The sequence below is a fragment of the Drosophila tropicalis genome, unplaced genomic scaffold, assembly GCF_018151085.1.
Source record: "Drosophila tropicalis isolate 14030-0801.00 unplaced genomic scaffold, ASM1815108v1 contig_130, whole genome shotgun sequence".
Classification (NCBI taxonomy): Eukaryota; Metazoa; Arthropoda; class Insecta; order Diptera; family Drosophilidae; genus Drosophila; species Drosophila tropicalis.
Genome location: NW_027172573.1, coordinates 449,514 through 472,216, shown reverse-complemented (window position 1 = coordinate 472,216; position 22,703 = coordinate 449,514). Strand labels below are relative to the sequence as shown.

Here is a 22,703-nt window from a genome sequence, read left to right as displayed (position 1 = left end):
TCAGGCGAAATTATAATTTTGTTAGAGTTTAAGCGAAACTTTGTTTCTTAAGCAAAATGTTATTTATCCAGAGCGTTTGTCAATCGAGGGTCCACTGTGTATAACCTGTTGCAAGAAACTCTGCCCTAAAATTCGTTGTTACGACTTGTTTGGCTTATAATCAGCCTTTCATCAGCTTGTTCGTTAAAGGAGGTATGCCTTTATTCACCCTTTCCTTACCTTTGATGAAATAATATGTAGAAGGCTTCGAGGTATGTTTACTATATCGTCATCTGCATAACTTTTTCCATAATTGTGATCCCGTTTTTCATGTTTGAAAAATTTTTTTTTAATTTATATAAAGCATCGCCAGATCACAAAGAACAATTTTTAAAACAGTTTTGGCAATGCTCAGTGACACTCACTGTACCTGTTATATAGACAAACTATATACAGTGAAACCTCGATATAACGAACTTCCTTATAACGAAAAACCCAACATATCGAATTTTTCATTAAGCCCCTTGAATAAACTAATACTAATAATAAGTTCCCATATTCAATCAATAGATATAGGTTTCACTGTGACTGCACGCCAAATGGCCCAAAGTTAGCTTGAGATCTAGCTCTAACTGTTTTTAGAAGGGAATGACAAGCTTTTATTTATCGATATGTGTCTAATATCGATAGGTGTGGGGCGCCACCTCTAAAGGTTAGAACATATGGGCTCAGACTCAGCTGTTAAGTTGCTTTTGTTTAACGCGCCTTTTTTGTTAGACACAAACACAAGGAAACGACGATTTAGATGCAATGGAGGATACCGAAACCTTGGTAAACGTTGTCACCGCAATGGGCTACACCGAACAGCAAGCTCGTTTCTCCTTGGCCAAAACCAAAAACAATGTGGAACAAGCCATTCAGCTATTAGTCGAAGGCAACAAAGATACCAATAAGCAGCGTCGTCAGCGTCGACGCTATAAGGTCTTGCGTCACAACCTAATGGGCAATCCAGAGGTCACCAACTATGCTATAGCCAAATTGGTTCAGGATCAGTTGAACAATAACAATGGCGAGGCGCTACGGGAATTGATCAACAGTCGTAGTGTGGAATTCATGGAAAGTCTGCTTGACTCGTCATCATCATCGGCTGACGAAGCTGAACAAGGGTCGTCGCAGGAGGAGTCCCAGGAGCACTCCTTGTCGTCGTCGCCAGCATCATCTTCGTCACCGCCCAGTAACTAGGTTCAATTTTAAGTACTCTGCTGTCCATATACCAACATTAATAAATAGACATTAAATGTGGCATTTGGCTGAATCTGGTTTCTCGGATGAAGGGGTAACCTTGGGTTATTGTGTGCTCAGCCCGGTCAAGTTAAGCCACCACCCAGTGCCCTGTAGCCTGGTGGTGCACCTTTTGTTTCCTTCTTTCACGCTTTTTGTTGCCATTGCGCGTTACGTTTTTTTTTTTTTTTTTTTTTTTTTTTTTTTTTTGCTTTCTGTTTTTGTGTTTTGGGCACTGTCAAGCGTGTCAACCCTTTTGGGCCGATGATTAATGATCGTTTTTTACTGTGTTTTGTTTTGTACTGATTTCAATTTAGAGCTACCTTTTTATATACCCTATTCATTGGCCATGGAGTCAGAAATATGACATGTGGACACAGGCTTTGGCAATGAAGGATATTTGTGCGTAATTGATTGTTAAGATTGTCAATGTGGCCCACCAAAAGGTTCGAAACTAAACTGTGAGAAAGAGTATATCCACGGTCGTTGAGTCGCTCACTCGCCTCTAATGCCTTTCTTGTTGAAAATTCTAATTAATTTTGACTTGCAACCGTTTGCAGTGTCAACCACAGCCACGTAGCCGTATCACAGTCAGGACCAGCAGCACCCCTCTCTATCACACACACATACAGTGAAAGAACGTTTATCGCGTTTGATCGGCGTTGCGGCATACCGCAAAATGCGGCAGCCACAACAACAACGTCTCAACCCTTGAACGCACGCGTAGGCGTCGCAGTATCATTTATCAAGAAAAAAGAAAAGCGAGAGGGAGAGAATGGAGAGGGAGGAAAAGTTTTCACTTTAAAGTGCAACAGCAAGTCACAGGCCATAAATTAAGCATTGAAATTTGATATTCTTGCACACCGGGTTGCACATGCATCCAGTACATGCCTCAAAAAGGATACTGCAATTGCAAAACAAAAGTCTCCCGCTCCTCAACTCGATTGGTTAACTCGTTTTGCATATTATTAAATTACCTCAATACATACGAGGTAAGTTTCCAAAGTAATCGACACTGACATGAATATGAGATATGAATAAACCGAATAAGCAACCACCACTTCGAATCCTCTTGTTGACTGATATAAATTAGTAATTCTTATTTGGGACTCCTTAATTTAAAAAGTCTCGATCGAGTATAAAAGTAATAATTTGTAAGGACTCGAAATAGACTTATCAAGGTCAATTTTGTGGAAACAATTCCCCAAATATTGGGTGGGAAATTTTATGAACTTGAAATACTCTGAGTGTGCTTCAAGCACTTATTTGAATCGTCTAACAATTTACAACAAATTAGCAATTACTGATTCCCAATTGGAGTTGCAAAATGGTTTCAAAGATGAAAAATTTAAGAGAAAATAAAGAGATTTCAACTTTATTTAGCTGTCCTTTTGGGCTTATTCATCAATATTCAAGATGGTATTCTTATCTCAAGAACTAGTGCAGAGTCGGGATTAGCACAATCAAATTAGTAATTAGTAAGTAAAGAGTGTTAGTTTGTTGTCCTGTGTAATCGATTAAGTACAAGTCTGATAACTGAGAATTCTTATTTGAATTATAAGTAAACAGGAGTTCGAGTAAGGGAAGTTTCGAATGTATTTGTGCAGCTCTTTATTATAAAACAACTCCAAATGTCTCAAAAAGTAAATGATAATGTCAAAAATAAAACAGATTTACTCTTAGTTAATTTTTAATGAATTATGTGTTTTTATATCCTTGGGAAAAGAGTATATTAATTTTGGTCAGAATTGTGCAACGCATGGATATATTCTTGATCTTGAGTTGAAATTTCGCATATATCTCGGACTCAGCCGGATCGGACAACTATATCATATAGCTCCCATACAAACGGCAAAGTCACGAACAGTGACTTTTCTCAATAACTTTGTTGTTTTCTTAGCTATTGTCATGAAATTAAATAGAGTTTATTAGTACTCATAAACGACTGTGCCAAATTTGATCTAGATCGGGTGACCATATCATATAGCTCCCACTTCTAGACTTCTACGAATTAAGACGTTACTTTTGACGCGATTGTTTTAAAATTAAAGATTTGTCAGTTTAACATAGTTACTAATGACAATGTGATTAAGGTCGGGTGACTATATCTAAAAGCTCCTATAGGAACGATCAGTCGAAAACAGTGACTTTGATCAATAACTCTGTTATTTGATATGCTAAGATTGAAGGCCGTTCTTTCGCAAACATTCGACTTTTTAGAAATTAGAAGGTCGAAGTTGGCCCCGGCCCTCTGAATGATTCAATCAATTCTGTTTCTCAGAGGATCCACAAAAATTTCTTGAAATAAATTGTTCGGAATGGAACCTCTTAAGTCACGAAACTGTCAAAAGTAAGGAAAAGGTTGAATGAATTCGACGACATTTATGGTAAGTTATATTTGTTTGGATGAGGTTCTTTGAAAAGGTATTAATTCGAATCTAAAAAGTCAGATCAGCCTCTTCTTAAACCCAAATGATTGCGTTTTGTCGTTTCTAGTTGAAACCCAAGATTATTTGAGGGTGAATGACCCTGGTTGGGACTTACTGATGGACCCGCCCTCTTACGTAGAAATGTAAATGAATTTGTGGCAGTATGTGTTGACAAGAAGAGAGGCAATGATAATAATTGACAATAACAACAGCGTGCGAAAATATGCCAAAAATGTCCAGGAGTCAAGTGAAGTGGATGCAAGAGGAAGGTTTAATTGGTTAGCAATTTTATATGCAAATTAAAATAAATGTGTATGTTAAGAAGGGCCAGCGAAAACGAAAAGCTCTCGGAGAACCTGAGGAGGAACATCTAATCGATTTCTCGAGTTTCTCTAGCATTCCCAGGAATTTGTGTAAAACGAAACGTTTCATTTTAATTTGGCCCCTTACTTTATTTTTTTTGCAGTTTAAAACGGAAATCAGCAAAAATTTTAGATTGCCATTTTGAAATATGTGAGAAACGTGCGTTATTTTTATCGTCAGCCAATTGTTCGATGAACAAATGGTAAAATCACTTAACACACCGTTAACACCCACATTAGTTAGACTTGGACGCACACACACACACGCAGGAGTCACAAACATACATATGTATGTCCATGGAATGCCTGGGAAATGTGCAGTTAGTTTCATTTCAATTACATTTTGCAAAATCCAACCCCCTGAAAGCAAAGTATCTTCTCTCCTTCTCACTCTTTCACCATCTCTCTCGCTCTCTCTCTCTCTCTCTCGCTTTTCTGTCTGCCAGTCTCTTATCCTCATAATCGAATTAAGTGCATTGCCCGAAACTGAGACCTAAGAGCGAAATGGTTGTGGAGAAAAAGTCATTAAAACGCACGCAAATTTGCCGCTGATACATACGTGCCACAAAAACTACGGCAATTCTGAGCAAGGACAACGGACCAGGACAAGGCACGTGTCTCACTTGGCTTGGTCACCCGAGATAAGCAACTACTGGCGCGTGTCCTTGCCATGTGGAATGTTCTCTCTCTTATGGAGCTAGAGAGATACCATCTCACCTATAAAGTATTTATGACTTTCAATCGGATTGTCAAAAAAAGAATGAAAAAAAAAAAAAAACATTTGATCGTCATCGTTATTATTATTATTAATATTATTAAGTTTGAAATCCATCGAGAGAGAGAGAGAGAGGTGAGAGTGAGAGCCAGGATGTGACATTGGATGAGAAGGCGCCGAACTGTGAATTGGAAAATTGAAGCTTAGCTCTTGGATAAGAATCGATGCTTATTAATGGAAGGTTCAGCATGCGCTCTCAAGGGATTTTGATGAACACTTCGCATTGACTTTTTATTCATTATACATATTTCGTGGCTCTTTCTCCCTGTACATAAAGGGGCAAACGGTTGTTTCATTTCTCTAAAATGTGAATTGGGTGCCCAGTCCTACCAAGGAATGAAACAATCCCGAGAAATAGGGCAAATTGGTGTTTTAAAATCTCTCGGTGAAAAAGTAGTTTATTCCTATATAAATATAAATAATTCTAGCTAAAAATAAAATATACATAAGTTTTTTTTTTTGGTTTTACTAGAAACGGCTTATTAAAGCCGCAACTAATGCTTCAAATTGGTGTAAGCCTAGGACAACAAAATGTATTCGACTTCAACCTCAAATGTTGCATGCAACCCTTTGTGGCACACACACACACACACATACACAGAGTGTTACGGTGTTACAAACACATGCATATTTGCTGCTATAAATGAATATTCATACAAATTAACTTTGGTTAGGAAAATCAAGCTTAGCAAATCACAAATTTATGTGGCAATCCATCAATGCCATTTGAAATAATGTTGGATAAAACGAACGAAGGAAGAGGAGAAACAAATTAAAAAGGGAACTAATGTCATGCCGTGCCTGCGCGCTGGTGCCCCAAAACTCATGCCCTGGCCACGGCCACGGTCATGGCCACTAATCGCTTCCCACGATCGACGGGATGGGTAGTAAACCGAACAAACGAACGAACGAGCGAGCGAGCACATTTCAATATGTAAAATTGCGCCTTCATTAATCCGTAAATTAGAAGCATTGAATGATATCAAAGCCAGTGGTGAGAGTGCGAGAGCCCTCCCTCCATTCACTGGTGGTGCTGGTGCTGACAAACAAGCTGAAGTGCTCTGCACCCTGTCAAAGTGAAACCCAAAAATCGCTGCCGAGCTCACCCCACTCCACACCACGCTAAAGTAAACCAAACCGAACCACCACCATCGAATCGAATCCATACAGTGGGTTATAATGTACGATCTAAAAATGTGTTAAACTAATTGAAGTAATGTTATACATTGAAATTGAGATCGAATCATGGATGGGTAACTTATAACCAGCATTGGGCAGGTCACTTTTAGGCCATTATAGGGACTTACAAAAGGACCAACCATGGCCGCAGTTGATTGTTCTACATGAATATATTCTTTGAGATGACAAAGTGAATACATTCGAATATACTTGAAAAATACAATTTGAAAAACTTAATGAAAAAATCCCAAATGAGTAGAAGTAAGTATACCACGAATAGAACTCAGTTAATGCCGATATGTTTGGTTCTATTCGAATAACTTAAAACTTATATGAATTATATATTCACACTTATACACTCACTTATTCGTCCTTCTTCTTGGAAACGGGGTAAAGGGAATTCAAAGCAAATACACTATTGAAACAAATATTTCAGACATCTCCTTCTCTTGTACCTATTCATGGTTCCAATGTTGATACGCTTTTTGGGTATATTCAGACCTCTAAAGGACTGAAATAATTTACAATTTCCATAATTTTGCTCGACTATCGTGAAGGTACTCGACTTTTTACTATGTTGAGGGTAATTTCATAATAGAATGGCTCTTTAATGAAATTCCACCACGATTTCGATCAGTAAGTCATTTTTGTGAACATCCAAACGATGGCGGACGAATCGTAAGGAGCAGAAGGACTGAGTCATTAGATTCGGATATCAAATAGGGACAGAAAGAGAAATAATAAATTAATATTTTAGGAAAAATACGAAAATGACCCACTGTGCGACGCTTTTTACCCATTATAATAATCATCATCATCGTCATCCAGTGGCAGTGACATGTCAGCGACAAAAGACAACAGCAAAATGTTGGACAATCGTCAAAATTAAATGAAAATTTATACATATATTGAAACTGCATTAGCCTGACATCTCTCGACTCTCTGACTCCATTGCTCCATCTCTTTTTCACTCTCTCTCTCTCTCTCTCTCTCTCTCTGTGTGTGGGTATCATCATACCATTTTCATGCTGTCAGAATCAGAGAAATGCCGCATCCTGGGTAAGGTCATTTGAATGAGGCATCCTACGAGGGGCAGGGGTGAAAAAAAATGAAACAAAACAAAGCAAAAAAACAACCCCACACCCCGTTTACCCCGCACAACCCCTAGGAACAACCGTCAAACAAATTGCACGCACTGAAGCATGAAAAATGCGTCGACCACAGAAGCTGGAAACAGAAATTGAAACACAGTGAGAACAGGAGCAACAGGAGCAGCAGGGCCAGGAGGTGAGGGTAACTCAATTCGAGTGTAAAAACGTAGTCCTGGACCGTTTGACATTTTTCTCCGTTATGCATAATTTAATTACATAATGCGTTAGTGGAAAATGAGACAGACACAAAATGTTCAAGCAAAAGCGGGGGCGAGAAAGTAAATAAGAAACGAGTAGAATAACAAAAATTAATTCAAATTACCTTAAAAACCTAATAGAGAAAAACAAACGCACTACTGCATTATGAAGAATGTATGTCTGTGAGTTCGATCCAACCAAAGATCACGGGATAAAATCAGAGTTGATATTTATACCCTTGCAGAAAAGGTTTACGCAATCTGTAACTCGCTTAGCGCGGATTCGACTAATTTGAAATTCAAGCTAACTTCGGCTCCTTGACAAAAACCCTCCAAATATAATTACCATATCTCGCGGTTAGCACGCTTACATATGTATACAATTTTTGTAGCGTTGCGTGTGTGTGTGTATGATCTTATTAAAATTTTGGGATATAAATTTGGTAAAGCTACTTCGCCGATTTTTCGTGTAGCACTTATAGTGTATAATGATCCGATCCTGACGAATTTCGTACTTTATCTTACCCGGGTTATAAGTAGCTGAAATATCAAGTTTCATTCCAACAGCTCTTAAGATGAAGTCGTGAAGTTGATTTGCACAGACGGACGGACATGGCTATATAGACTCAGCTTCTCATGCTGATCAAGATTATATGTATATACTTTATGGAATCAGAAACGTCTCCTTCTGTGCGTTACAAACATTTGACCAAATTTATAATACTCTCTGCAAGGGTATACAAATTAAACATAATATTCACTTTCTTCTTATTAAGTGTTTGATTTTGATGGTGAAGGAACTGTGAGAGAAAATTTAAAACAAACTTGATCACCGGAGGTATTGCACGAGTCTACATACCAATTTGAGTGACTCTAGCTATAATAGTCTCTGAGATGTAGGTGTTCATACGGACAGACTGACGGATATGGCTAGATTGGCTCGCCTATTGATGCTGATCAAGAATATATATACTTTATGAGGTCGCAAAAGCTGCCTTCTGCCTGTTACAAACAGTTTGACGATTTTTATAGTCTCAACAATTACGTTTAATAATAAGCAATTTTTACTAGGAAATCTTTAGAAGATGTCAATTTAGATAAAGATAACTGAGGTACAGGTGTATTAATATGACATAGCTATGTCCGTAATATTACATAGTCATAGAAGTTCCTTGGAGCCACGAAATCTGAGTACTGGAAATATCTTTAAAAAGTACTCCAACATTAACTCTGAGTTAGGAAAAAACTTCATTGGAAGTTACGACTTTTCTCACAGTTACAACTGAAAACATACAATTGAAAATGAAGTTGTCACACCCAACATCAATTAAACGGGAATTGGAAAGGCAATTTCTGAAAACAAGAATCGCAATAAAGGAACTAAGCCAAATAGTCAAAAGATGACCAATGTCTTGGCAATACCAGATTCATTAGTAAGAAAAAGTCGGACATTGAAAACAATTATAAATATCGAATGAATTAAGTTACTTGGTATTATGGGAAATCTCGAACAAATCTGAAGAACAAAGGTGAAATCTGCAATTGAATTCCCAACTACTTTTAGCGTTGAAGAAGCGAAGTCTGCTGATGACAGGACACTTGGTTGTTCTTCAAATAGCTATACAGACAACCTGCTCACCTACGATTACAAATCTTATAAATTAGTAAGATTTTTTTGACATCAAGCCGGCTAAAAGCGACCTTTGGGTATCTGAAGAAAACATCAATAGAAGGACTGCGAGACAAATATTAGGTTGATGTCACCATTGAATCAAAACAATCGTAATCCAATCCAATTGTCAACTTGTTGCTGGTGCAGATAGTTCGTTCCAACCTTTGGCTAATACTAAATATTATAAATCAGCTTTCCTGGATGAATCTTTTTGTTTTACTGCCACGATTTCCGGTTCGTAAACAAATTCTAGGCTGTAAGGCAAGTCGCTGGATTAATCTCAGTAACTTGCACAACATTCTGACAATCCAAAAATGCTGCATTGTAAGAATTATATGATAGAGTCTTCCTTATGGAAGCCCAGTTTTAGTGTTCCATAGCAATTGGTCGCGTCAGGTTTTCAAATGGATGTGTTGAAATTATTCAAACTGCATTATTTCATCGTATAATGTTAACGATATTAATACAAGGTTAATCAGCAGTCCTCGTTAGATGAGTTGTCTAAGTGGCCCAGTCATTTAGTCAGCTGAACAACGAGGATACGGGTTCGAATTCCGGGCTAGTGTGTGGATATAGTTTTCGTTTCAGCCGAAGGCCTTAGTTTTGCCAGTGCTTGTAAAATATGGTAAGGTTGATAGTTTACAACTATATCCTATACTTATAATAACAATTACAAAAACATTATTAATATAACGTTGATCAATTAGTATAAAAATGTGAAAAACAAATTCTTTAACTTTCTATAGTATGCTTTTGGGTGACTACTTTCCAACCCATGATCCCCTGATCTACCTCTCAAACTAAAGTCACCAAAAATCAAACTTTTTTTTTGAAATGTTTTTTTAAATTGTTTTTGTTTGATATTTCTTAATGGTCGACTCACCTTGAAACCAGTTGATGTGGATATCGTTGAGCTTGCCGGGGCAGCCGCTGGATTCAGTTCGATATTTATGTTGTTGGGCTCCATAATGAGGCCCAAGCTCTGCAGATTACACACCTGAGGCATTTGCATAGTGGGTGTGGGTACCTTCAGTACCGCCACAGTACAATCAATGCTGGAGGCACTCATTGTAGCCGTGGCGGGTAGGGTTTCCGGCATTTTTTCGGAATGCTTGTGTTTTTACTGTTGACTCGCAGCAGCCAATTTCTTAATGTCGAACCGATGTGGGCGGCTGCTGTTCAGAAGCTGCAGAAAGAGAATATTACCACAATTAGTATGCTTAAATCGAATCGACAACGAATTTCAAGTATAACATAGGTACAACGACAAAGTGTATATGTACATGAAACAAGATAGAATAAAGATTGGTTTGTTTGGTTTTCTATTTTAAATGCGAATGCGTTTAATGCAATATTTATTAATTCTCTTTTTAGTCTCCAGTTTTGGTACAAGTTGTCTATAAACTTATTCTTCTACAGTTCTGTTTGTGTTTAATAATAATAGCACGGACACATATATCAAGGCAAAAAACAAAAAAAAAAAAGGAACACATTATTTGTGTATATGTTGTAATATCCAAATGTAGCGAGGAGGAGCAGCAGCTGGTTTGACCACACACAATTCGACAAATTAGTCCTTTGCTCTACGTTTGATTATCTCCTCGGCCAGTTCATCCAATTTAATGCTTGCCTCTTGCCGTGTCACTACCTCACGCAGTTTAACCACACCTTGCGACAATTCGGCATCTCCCAGTATGATGGCCAAGGGAATTTGGTTCTCCTCACAATGCTGCAGCTGTGCCAAGAGTTTTGGATTGAGTTTATACGAGTGTTCGGCCTGTAAGGGAGAGAGAGAGACAAATAAGATCAGTTCTGTATATGTATATCACTTTGTATCAAACTTACTTTGACGCCTGCCTGCCACAGCTGATTGAGAACGCGCAAGCGCTGCTCGTGCAAGCCCTTGTGGGCCGATGCCACGTAGACCTCGACATCGTTGGTGCGCAATTTCACTTTGCTTGCTGCAAATTTGGCCTCTAGCACTGAAAATATACGCTCTACGCCAATCGACACGCCCACACAGGGGACAGCTTTGCCACGTGGATCAAACATTCCGACTAAATTGTCATAGCGACCGCCACCGGCCACGGAGCCAACAATTCCTCCGCCTCCCTGTTGCTCCTGCTGCTCGCCGCCATTTTGAGCGGAAGTTTTGATTGGAGTTGTTGGTAAGCTCAAGGGCGGCTCTGTCTTTAGCACACATTCATAGATCACTCCAGTGTAATAGTCCAAACCTCTGGCCAAACTCAAATCGAAACTGATTGCCTTCTCCAGGCCCAAGAGAGAACAATATTTGAGAAGTAATTGCATGCCCTCGAGACCTTTGACCGCATTGGGCACAGCCTTCAGTTTGGGATCGGCCAAAAGTTTCTCAACCAGCTCTGTACCCCCACTCAGCCGCACATATTCGCCAATTTTATCTGCTGTAGAACCATCTAGACCCTTTTCTTCAACCATCTCCTTACGCACGTCTTCCCATGGTGACTGAAAATGTAAAATTTAAAACCCATTTATTACACTTGCTCCTCAATGTTTTATGTTTTCTCTATTGAGTTTTTACCTTATCCAACTTATCGACAGCCGAGCATATAGCACGGAAGTTGTCCGCTGGCACACCACAAGCCTCAAACATGCCGTCCAACAGCTGACGATGATTTAGTTTGATCACATACTCGCCTAAATCGAGTGTATCTAGAATTTCGGCTACAATTTTCACACATTCTGCATCGGCAATCATCGGGTCATAAGTGCCGGCAATGTCGAAATCACATTGGTAGAACTCCCGATACCGTCCACGTGTCATGGCAGGATTATCGCGTCTGTACACTTTGGCTATGTGATAGCGTTTTATGCTTGATATCTTATTCATGGCTAAATAGCGGGCCAATGGTACAGTTAGATCGTAGCGCATTGATAATATTTCGCCGCCCTGATCTTTAAGATCGTATATAAGCTTCGAATCTTCACCATATTTGCCAGTCAGCACTTCCTACGAGAAGGTGAAACCAAAGGAAAAAGGTATTTGTTATTAAACCACTTTTTAAGGTAATTGTTTGTGTAAATAAGTGATTATGATGGTTTCTAAGTTCCATAAACAGATGTAAACTTTTTTGAGCCTTAGCTCATACTTATCGGTCTGTTATCTAGCTATGGATAATAGTTGAATGGGACCAAATTTAAAGCATTTACTTTTATTGTCGACACGATCTAAGGCAACTGCATCTTCAGGGAAAAGATCAGCCGCTTTAAATTTTATTTTCCAGCACTACATTTTTCCTTTCTTTTTGTTTCTATTAAATGAAATAGTCTTCATATGCATCGAGTGTCTGATATCGGTGTTCTACATAAATTGGGTATAAAATATCACAAAACTTAAAGCAATGATAAGATCAGTCTATGTATTAGATCCTTTAGTCTGTGTTCTCCAGCATTGAATTGTCTTTTTCTTTTTCCCCAATCCAAACTCTCATCTAGAATTTGACAAACACTAATAAACACTAATCTTCTTAATTCCATTCAGATCGCATAATCACTTAATATAGTGTCTGCACGATTCGCTACTAATCTCAACTCTCCAACACTAAACATTCCTCCCAGTTGAGTTCAGCGCAGTTTAATATCTACTTTCCAACACTGAACTTTCCTCTCGAACCTTTGGGATCACTTACCTTGAGTTCAAAGACGGGCGTATCGATAGCTTCGCCACCGTGACGCTTAAACACCTGTACAATCTTGTCGAGGACACCTTGCCGCAGGGTCATCTGCTGTGGCGCATAGTCACGAGTGCCCTTTGGTGTCTTCAACGTGAATTTTTGATTAACCGGTGCATCGCCACCCAATTTGGCTTTTAGAGCCAATAGACGAGAGACTTCCTCATCTATCTGTAAAATGACGAGAGAGAGAGAGATAGAGAAAGGAAGAAAGTGGAGAAATATGGCATAATTAAAACATTTTTGTTCACAGTTGGTAAATGTCACTTAGATGCTAACCTTATGGATTTCTTGTTGTTGTTGTTGTTCATGTGCTTGGCTTGTTCTTGTTGTTGTTGCTGTTGACATCCCGGTTTTACCAACTTCGCCGCCAAAGGGCTGGAACATTGCACACCACTGAAACGTAGCACTACAGCGCCACTGGCGGCCAATTACTGAACGCAACATTGTAAATTTTGAAAAAATTGAGATATTTTTCTCGTTTTTGTTTCTTTTTTTTTTTCTTTTGCTTGCAACAACTTTCTTTTGGCTTTTTGTGTTTGTTTTTGAAATTGTTTTTAACTTTTTTCAACCTAATAAACAACAACAACAATAATGAAACTAATTATAGTTGCAATTTTTTTCTTCTTTTTTTTTTGTTAGTTAATTTAATGGCGAAACGAAACATGTACATATGTGTGTGTGTGTGTGTGTTTGAAATTATAAACCCAATATGTATGTAATTATTTTATTATTTTGCGTTCCCATTGACCGCCAGCAGGCTAAAACGTCCGTTGACTTGCCAAGTTTTTTTATATTCTTTTTTTATTTGCATTTCAAACTCGTTTTCCTTTTTTTTTTTTGGATTTATTGAACACTTTTTAGCACTTTTTTATTCACTTGCAATATCGAAAACTGAATCATCAGCGCAAAAGCAAATAAAAGAAATTAATTTGTGACGCGTTCAACTTAAAAATTCGCTGCAAAATTGTTTGTTTAGCAATTTTCAAATGTGATCCCTAGTTCCATGCAAATATGTAATTGATTTTAGATTTTAATTATTCATCAATATTAAAATTATAATTATAGGATATTTATTATAATATTTTATGTGCTGCCTAAGTGTAGTGTATAGTTTATAGTCAAATTTGTAATCAGATCCAATTAAGAATATGAAATTTCTAAATACGTGGCATCTCTGCGATCTACAGATCTTGGAGCTTTACAACTTTCTCCTTATCGGGTGTAGGGTATTTGAAGGTCGGCGTTTCTCTACGGGACTAGGGAATCCCTGAAATGCCGCTGATTCCCTCATGCATTCCTTTTTATTGACATCAGATTAAAACAAGTTGGCAGCTTAGTGGCGGGGTGGCAACAGCTGATCTTGGCATTTGAGGGAAAAGCAGTTAAAATTGAAATTGAACCAGAGCAACAGCAACCACTTGTGAACACGTTTTTTTTTTTTTTTTTTAGTTGCCTTTTGTCGACTTCTTTTCTTATGTGTATGTACATACATATGTATGTAGGATGATTATAATCAACTGTTTGTTGGCACAATGCAATTGTGGTCTAGCCGGTTTCTGTTAACCACCATGTGCTGCCAGGGCCAGGTTCGAGCCGTCAGTCGGTCATGCACACAATACAACAATAATGACCAAAAAATAAAAAAGGGGGCAAATACAATCGGCAACAGTAACAGCAACAGCAACAACAATAGCTACCCTCTTACTCTCTTGCACCCGCGCTATCGCTCTCTTACTGTGTGATTTACTGACAATTGAAACAATTTGAGAGTGGAACGCACCAGCAACAACCAAGAAAAGCAACAACAACAAACAAATGTGAAAGTATATGTGCGCACTTTGTATGTATGTATACTTGCAATCTAATTACGGCAAACAACAAAAAGTTGCCAATAACTCAACTAATGATTATGACCATGTGGCAAGTATGATGAAATATTGAAACTAAATTGCCACTATGCAACAGGGCTACAAGGTACACACACACACACACACACCTCGTGGGCGAAGAGCGTTAGAGGAGGGGAATGCAAAAAGCTCTTTTACACAAATTACACTTAATGTGTCCATGCAAAATGTCACTCGCAACAGAAATAAATCGGAACAAGAAACTGACCTTCTCCTTTGGCTCCTTGGCTGCCTTCAATTGACGCACTAAATCGCCCTGCACTTTAATTTGATCCAAAATCTCTTCACGCGTACCACTCATCACTGTATTGAAGTCACCTGGCTGGCAGAGCAATCAACAAGAAGACACGAGAAAAAATATAGTACGAAGAGTACGTCCTACTTTGTTTCAACTCGACGAATTAAATTAGTCAACACGCGACCGCGACGGCAACAAAAATTTTATAAAATTTATTTATAACTATTACTCGCTACCTTAGGACTATCACTCGCACCCTTAGGACTATCACTCGCACCATTAGGACTATAATTCGCACCCTTAGGACTATTACTCGCACCCTTACGACTATCTCCCGACCCTTAGGACTATTACTCGCCCCCTTAGGAGTATATGTGCGTAAAGCCACACTGTTAACGCCGAGTTATGCACAACCCTCTGTTAACCCACTGTTAAGTTTTTTGAATTTTCAATTTTCTTGGTTAATATTAACTATTTCAAATAAAACAAAGTTTATTATGATAAAAAATATATCAATCTATTGTTTTTATTCACTTTTGGGTGATTTTGAGCATTTAATTTATTTACGATTTGTCCATGTATATGGGCATTTTACGTATTCGTTTAACACAGCTCCAAAGGCACAGCTCAATGACAATTAAATGCCAGAATTTTCCCCAAATATTCATTTATATCCCCAAGAAATTTCAATAAAAACGTGTGAACAGTTTTCGAGAAAATTGCATTTTTCTTGACCATCCATGTTTTTCCCCATACAACATATGCCAGAAATATGCGCCAACTTTGGCGAGTTGCACAAAATTTCCAAGAACACAGCTCAATGGACATTAAATGCCAGAATGACCAATGGAAATATTTGCAAAGAAATATTTTCAGAAATATTTGCAAAGAGTTTCATTGAGAATGTGTGAACGGTTTTCGAGAAAAATGCATAAATATAAGGGTATCTCGAAGATATAAATTTCGCTCCAGCAATTGCAATTCGCCGCTCGATTTTGATCCGCGCGACGCAATTCGAGATTCGCTGCTCAGCTCTCTGCTTCACCCCTTTTATTTCGCTATACAAAATATGTCTAAAATATGCACCAACTTTGGAAGAATGCACAAAATTTCCAAGAACACAGCTCAATGGACATTAAATGCCAGAATGATCAATGGACTTTTACGAATATGTGCATAGAGTTTCATTGAGAATGTGTGAACAGTTTTCGAGGAAAATGCATAAAGATAAGGGTATCTCGAAGATATAAATTTCGCTCCAGCAATTGATCCGCGCGACGCAATTCGAGATTCGCTGCTCAGCTCTCTGCTTCTTCCCCCTTTTATTTCGCTATACAAAATATGTCTAAAATATGCACCAACTTTGGAAGAATGCACAAAATTTCCAAGAACACAGCTCAATGGACATTAAATGCCAGAATGATCAATGGACTTTTACGAATATGTGCATAGAGTTTCATTGAGAATGTGTGAACAGTTTTCGAGGAAAATGCATAAAGATAAGGGTATCTCGAAGATATAAATTTCGCTCCAGCAATTGATCCGCGCGACGCAATTCGAGATTCGCTGCTCAGCTCTCTGCTTCTTCCCCCTTTTATTTCGCCATACAAAGTATATCTAAAATATGCACCATCTTTGGCGAGTTGCACAAAATTTCCAAGAACACTGCTTAATGGACATTAAATGCCAGAATGACCAATGGACTTTCAGAAATATTTGCAAAGAGTTTTATTAAGAATGTGTGAACAGTTTTTTGAGAAATATGTAAAATTATATGGGTACCTCGATGAAATAAACATTTTTTGAGCATAGACAATGCGCCTCAATTTTCTTCTTCATTGAGACTATGGCACATATGGTGCCAATGAAATAATGGGTTTTGCATTGTGGTACACGACTGCAATAAAAACATGTTATTTTTTCTTAAGAATAATATTAGATATTTTTATGAAGGCTTTCATTAAAAATATGAATAATCTTAATGATAAATGTAATTGTTAAATTTGTCTTTTTCATTTAAGGGAGAATTGTAGTAATGTATTTATATGTACATATACATACATATGTATATATGTATGTATGTTTGTGCAACTGGAAACAAATTTGCTGCAAACAAATAAGACTTGTACCATTGTATCATACTAATAATGTTTTCTCGTAGTTTATTTAAATAATTAACAAAACAAATTCAATCGCACTATTACAAAACAATAGTTTTCTCTATTATTTGAATAAAATTAGAAGCAAAGAAAGAAATATTTATTACAAACAAAAATCGTCTTCGGTGGTATTCGAACCTCTACTTCTTTTATCTACATATGCATATGAAAACAATGCGCCTAATAAAAAAATTTATAAATAAATATACATATGTACATATGTATGTACAATGCCGGTGAAAATAATAGCACCAAAACAAGCAGCTCAATTTGTTTTACAGTAAAACTTGACTAAAAGAATTTTGGTTTGCAGTTTCTATTCTCTTGCCTTACTGACAGTCTATCTGATTTGGGAGAGCAAGAAAAAGAACAAACATTATAACGGTTTTTCTCGGAAGAAGCAAAATCGAAAGGATAATGCAAAATAGCGCGGTGAAAAAAAATAGCACTAAGCCCATGTTGTCTAGAAAAGGTTATTTTTTAAAGGAAAACATAGTTTAAAAACAAAATTATTAGCTATATTTTTTAATATGGGTCGCGGAAAGCATTGTAGTGATGAAAAAAGGAAAGTTATCCAAAAAATGATAAAAGAAGGCAAAACATTACGAAATAGTTCGTATACTGGGGTGTTGCAACAAAACGATCAGTAACGCCAAGAAATTTGTCCCAAAAGTGGAGTCTCGTGGGCGAAAATGCGTAATATCGCCATTACTCATCAAGCGTCTGGTAAGACGGAGAAAGAAAGAGTCGTTTAAGCCAGCAACAGAACTTAAAAAAGACTTACAAATTTCCGCATCTGTTGAAACCACACGCACTAGGCTACGGGAAAATAATTTCAATGCTCGTAGTCCGAGAAAAGTGCCACTGTTGACCAGTAAACACGCAGCTAAACGCATGAAGTGTGCCAAGCAACACTCCATATGGCCAGTGGAGAAGTGGAGGAATATATTGTGGACAGACGAGAGCTAAATCGTGTTATATGGAGGGACAGGATCTCGTACTATCGTTTGGAGACCACCAAATAGGGAGTACAGACCAATGTACACAAAAAAAAACGGGGTTCCAATATAATGATTTGGGCGTGCTTTTTGTATTATGGAGTGGGTCCGATTCATTGGATTAAGACGATCATGGATCAGCACGTCTACGTTGATATCCAACAAAATGTAATGCTACCATATGCAGAGGATGAAATGCCATTAGTTTGGGTCATCCAGAAGGACAATGACCCCAAATACACGAGCAAGAAAGCGAATAAGTGGTTTGCAGACAATACCATCGACTTCATGGAATGGCCTCCACAGTCCCCGGATCTCAATCCAATTGAAAATTTGTGGACTGATGTCAAAAGGCAGCTCACACCTGCAACCCAACATCAAACGAAGCACTTTGGAGGGTTATTAAAGAAAGTTGGGGAAGAATTCCTGTTTCTAGATGCCAGGATTTAGTGGATATCATACCAAGGCGCTGTGCAGCCGTAATAGCCAATAAAAGATACTCAACGAAATATTAACACACTAGTTAAATGTCATCGTTTTGAATTACAAGTATTTTTGTTTTACATTTTTAAGTTAATTTGTTGTTTTCACCATTGTGACTGGATAGTGCTATTTTTGTTACCGCCTTATTTTGACCTAACCAATATGATAAGTGAATATATTTTGAAATACTCAAGAAATATGGAGTCCTTTCGTTTTAAAATTATATTATTAGTTAAATAAAATCATTTTAGGTTCAAATAAATCAGTTATTTGCTAAATTTTACAACTTTGAATTTCGCAACAAACTATGGTGCTATTATTTTCACCGCAGCTGTATGTACACCATTGCAGTTCCGGTTGCAATTCCACATGTTCGAATACCACATTGCCACACAAACGACTCTAGTCTTTTGATAGAAGACTGTTTCGGTTCATCAGTATCCCAATCAGTTTTCAAAGGATCTAATTCCTAATAAGAACAAGAAAAGAAATTTTTGTTTTGTTCCCTTTTTCCTCCCCATTGTGTTAATTTCAGTTTTTAGCGATGTGGGCGCTTTCGAAAATTATCGATTTTCCAACTACAAAGTTTCCCATCACCAAAAGTTTTCCCGTTAACTTTTGTTATTCAAAGAAGAAGTAAGTACATACATAGTTTTATATAATTTTCGTTTTCCAAACGATTTTGTTTTATCTTAGATATGGGGAACGTAACGAGCAGCTTGGTTGGCAATTTGCGGAGCAGATTGCTCCCAAGCAGCAGCAGCAGCCAGCAGGGCAACGAAAATCAAAATTCGGAAATGAATTTTTGGCAAGATGAAGTTATGTTTAACCAAGTGCATAGTTTTATATAATTTTTGTTTTCTAAAAGATTTAGTTTTATATTAGATACACACAAGTGGAACGCGTGGGGAACGTAACAAGCAGCTTGTTTGGGAATTTGCGGTACAGATTGCTCCCCAGCAGCAGGGAACATTTACATAAGTGTAATTTTAAATTCTAAAATCCCTTGATTATTTTATTTTATAAGCAAATTTAAGAGTTGTCCCATATTAAGATTAATGGCGATTCAGTAACGCATTTTCAAAATAATAGTAATGGAAATTTCTCAAATATTTGTATGTTTATATGTATGTATGTATGTTAACCATTACATTCCCTGTTCCAATTCCAAATAGCCATACAAACGACTCTAGTCTTTTGATAGAAGACTGTTTCGGTTCATCAGTATCCCAATCAGTTTTCAAAGGATCTAATTATGGAGTTCGTCCTAATTCCTAATAAGAACAAGAAAAGAAATTTTTGTTTTGTTCCCTTTTTCTTCACCCTTGTGTTAATTTCAGTTTTTAGTGATGTGGGCGCTTTCGAAAATGATCGATTTTCCAACTACAAAGTTTCCCATCACCAAAAGTTTTCCCGTTAACTTTTGTTATTCAAAGAAGAAGTAAGTACATACATAGTTTTATATAATTTTCGTTTTCCAAACGATTTTGTTTTATCTTAGATATGGGGAACGTAACGAGCAGCTTGGTTGGTAATTTGCGGAGCAGATTGCTCCCAAGCAGCAGCAGCAGCCAGCAGGGCAACGAAAATCAAAATTCGGAAATGAATTTTTGGCAAGATGAAGTTATGTTTAACCAAGTACATAGTTTTATATAATTTTTGTTTTCTAAAAGATTTTTTCTCGAAAACTGTTCACACATTCTTTTCCCATTTTCATTTTAATTGTTCTTTTTCTAATTAATTGTTTTTTATATTTCTCTTTTAGGAATAACTCTATAAGCATTAGAAATATTATAGACGAATTAATTTCAAATTAAATTCTTAATCCCTCTTTAGGATTAACTGATGAGAATTATTTGCAAATTGCACTTATATTCAATAATAGGTCCCAACATAACTTCGTGAAAGTTAATGGTTCAACGCGAAAATGGCGTTTACTTGTTAATTGCTAAACGAGGCCAAATGCTTAAATATATGCTTCACATTGAGAAGAAAGATCCTCCCCGTGTATGACTTAACGGCAAGGTGCTAAAAACAGAAGAAAAGGCAAAATACCTGGGAGTAGTCCTAGACAAACGCCTTACTTTTAAAGATCACATCGAAGCCTCTCTAAAAACGTGCAGAATCAAATGGTCGAAACTAAACTGGCTGACAAATGGCAAAAGCAAATTGCCACTAAGATGCAAACGGGCACTATATAATGCCATAATAGCCCCTACTTGGAGATATGGAGTCGAAATCTGGGGGATGGCGGCAGATTCCAATAGAAAAAAGATACAAACTTTTCAAAACAAAGCTCTGCGGCAGATGACAGGGTGCCCATGGTTTATCCGAGCCGCATCACTACACCATGATCTTGACGTGGAAACGGTAGAAGACCAAATAAATCGATATGATAGGCTGCAGACACATGCAAACCGGCTGGCGAGACCCCTTGCGAGCCAAAGGACCATCCACAGGCTGAAGAGAAGGCAATATCTTACAATGTTACGCTAAGTTGCTGATTTGTATAACTAAATAAACATACCACAAAAATATAGATTTATGTATATAAATAAGATTAAAATTTTCAATGTTAGTAGTAACTGTTTGGCGTATTACATTATGTTAAGTTAAAAGCTTTGTTAAGATCATCTGTGAATCGATTCCTTGCTAAAATACACATATAATAAAAAAAAAAAACTTGTTAATAAAACCTTTAGAAGAATTTTATTGACAAAAAATGTAAAAGATTCCGAACTCTTTAATGCAGCAGAATTATCGGCTATTCTTTAAAAGTTGAAGAAGAAGATGCATCTGCTGATGATGTTGAGAAAAATGTATCACAATTAGAGTTGTCGTCCGAACCTCTAGACGAAAGTTTCGTCGCAAGCCGATTGAAGTGTTTGCGCAAAGATTGCAGGCTAGGAAATACCAGCTTAAATGCCGATGTCAAAATGGTCGAAAAATCGAAAGCTTTACCTAAAACTGGATATTCTTATCACATTTGTGATATAAAAGTACAGCAGTTTAAAGAACTTTTTGAAGTCTGCTGCTCACTATTTTCTAAAAAAAAAGTATTGGACACATTGTTCGAGAGTATTATTGTTTAACAAACAATGCTTGTAGTGTTAATTTTAATTCGGTTCGAATTAATTTGGATAGCTTCGTTGCATATGCTTATTGCAAGGATCCATCACGCAACAAACGAAAGTTTGTTGGAAATTTTGATGGCAATGTTGAAGTCTACTCTAGTAGCATCGACATATGCCATTCAATAAACTTTAAAAAAACTTTCCAGCGCAGAGGAATTAATCGTTTTCTTGAAAAAAAAAGAATTAACCACAAGGACAGCTTTTGAGTTCAAAAATCATTTGGCTCTAAATGCTAATATAGAAAGAAAATTAGTTGGGAATGACCAATTGCTTAATAAGCACTTATCCTTTTATAGGAACATGCGAGCAGAGGAAAGAGCTCGAAACGACTTTGACAAAGATGCATTTAAGGATGTGTACGAAATGGCTTTGGCCATTACATACAATTATTGTCAACAAAATTAGAATTGTTTCTGTGGAACATTGACCACATCCGTCTATTCCAAGACAATTTAAAAATAAATACATTGCATATCGATGCAACTGGAGGCGTTGTAAAGCCGATTCCCATAGCTAAGAAAAGAATACTTATTTATACTATTGCTGCACATTTACCAGATATGCAAGTGACATATCCTGTGGCAAATGCGATTCTCTCGAATCACACAGCCCATGACATTGGTCGCTTTTTAGGCGAACTGAATATGTCATGTAAAAAAAAATAAACTTAAGTTACCTTTATGCAATCGCTTCATTACTGATGTAAGCTTTGCAATTATTGTAGCTATTTTAAAAGAATTCGGTTGCTGTAGTATTATAGAATACAATGAAATGTGCTTAGTAATTGTATGAAAAAAGCCATTCATTTCCAGGAGTAGTTGTACAATTCTGTACAAGTCATTACGCTAAGATAATGTGTAATGATATAGACCGAACAATTGGTCTAGAAAATATAAGTTTTCGAGCTTTCATGAGAAATGCTCTGGGGGTTGGTTACAACATAACCCACATTTGAGACTTTGAAGAATGGTTCCAATATTTGAAAATGATGTGGTACACAATGCCATTTCATATTTCAAAAATGATGGCCCTGCTTGTGTCAGTTT

The 22,703-nt window shown here is 37.2% G+C and overlaps 3 protein-coding genes across 4 annotated transcripts in view; 1 reads left to right on the top strand and 2 right to left on the bottom strand.

The window, feature by feature from the left end:
• Nucleotides 1-14,987, bottom strand: part of Bx (Beadex) — a 57,651-nt gene extending 42,664 nt beyond the window's left edge. The window contains 2 exon segments of the mRNA XM_068295490.1: nt 9,909-10,211; nt 14,854-14,987. Of these exon segments, the coding sequence (XP_068151591.1) occupies nt 9,909-10,124 (216 nt within the window). The 5' untranslated portion in view covers nt 10,125-10,211; nt 14,854-14,987.
• LOC137581492 (uncharacterized) lies at nt 697-1,284 on the top strand. The gene has a single exon (XM_068295751.1). The coding sequence runs from the start codon at nt 790-792 to the stop codon at nt 1,219-1,221; it is 432 nt and encodes a 143-aa protein (XP_068151852.1). The 5' UTR covers nt 697-789; the 3' UTR covers nt 1,222-1,284.
• HisRS (histidine--tRNA ligase) lies at nt 10,364-14,994 on the bottom strand. Of its 2 annotated transcripts, XM_068295475.1 has the most exons (6): nt 14,854-14,987; nt 13,015-13,307; nt 12,694-12,906; nt 11,586-12,014; nt 10,871-11,509; nt 10,364-10,802 (listed from the first exon to the last, which is right to left on the bottom strand). In XM_068295475.1, the coding sequence occupies exons 2-6, from the start codon at nt 13,180-13,182 to the stop codon at nt 10,596-10,598; spliced, it is 1,656 nt and encodes a 551-aa protein (XP_068151576.1). In that variant the 5' UTR covers nt 13,183-13,307; nt 14,854-14,987; the 3' UTR covers nt 10,364-10,595. The 2 variants fall into 2 exon arrangements, with proteins under 2 accessions (XP_068151576.1, XP_068151583.1); XM_068295482.1 differs by lacking the exon at nt 13,015-13,307 and having other exon boundaries at nt 14,854-14,994.
• Between the last annotated feature and the right edge of the window lie 7,709 nt (nt 14,995-22,703).

Excerpts from the sequence above, each read along its gene's own strand:
- LOC137581492 (XM_068295751.1), top strand. The coding sequence starts at position 790 with ATGGAGGATACCGAAACCTTGGTAAACGTTGTCACCGCAATGGGCTAC.
- HisRS (XM_068295475.1), bottom strand. The coding sequence starts at position 13,182 with ATGTTGCGTTCAGTAATTGGCCGCCAGTGGCGCTGTAGTGCTACGTTT. Across the intron at positions 12,907-13,014 it reads AACAACAAGAAATCCATAAG|ATAGATGAGGAAGTCTCTCG; the intron begins GTTAGCATCTAA and ends GTCATTTTACAG. Across the intron at positions 10,803-10,870 it reads TGTGGCAGGCAGGCGTCAAA|GCCGAACACTCGTATAAACT; the intron begins GTAAGTTTGATA and ends TCTCCCTTACAG.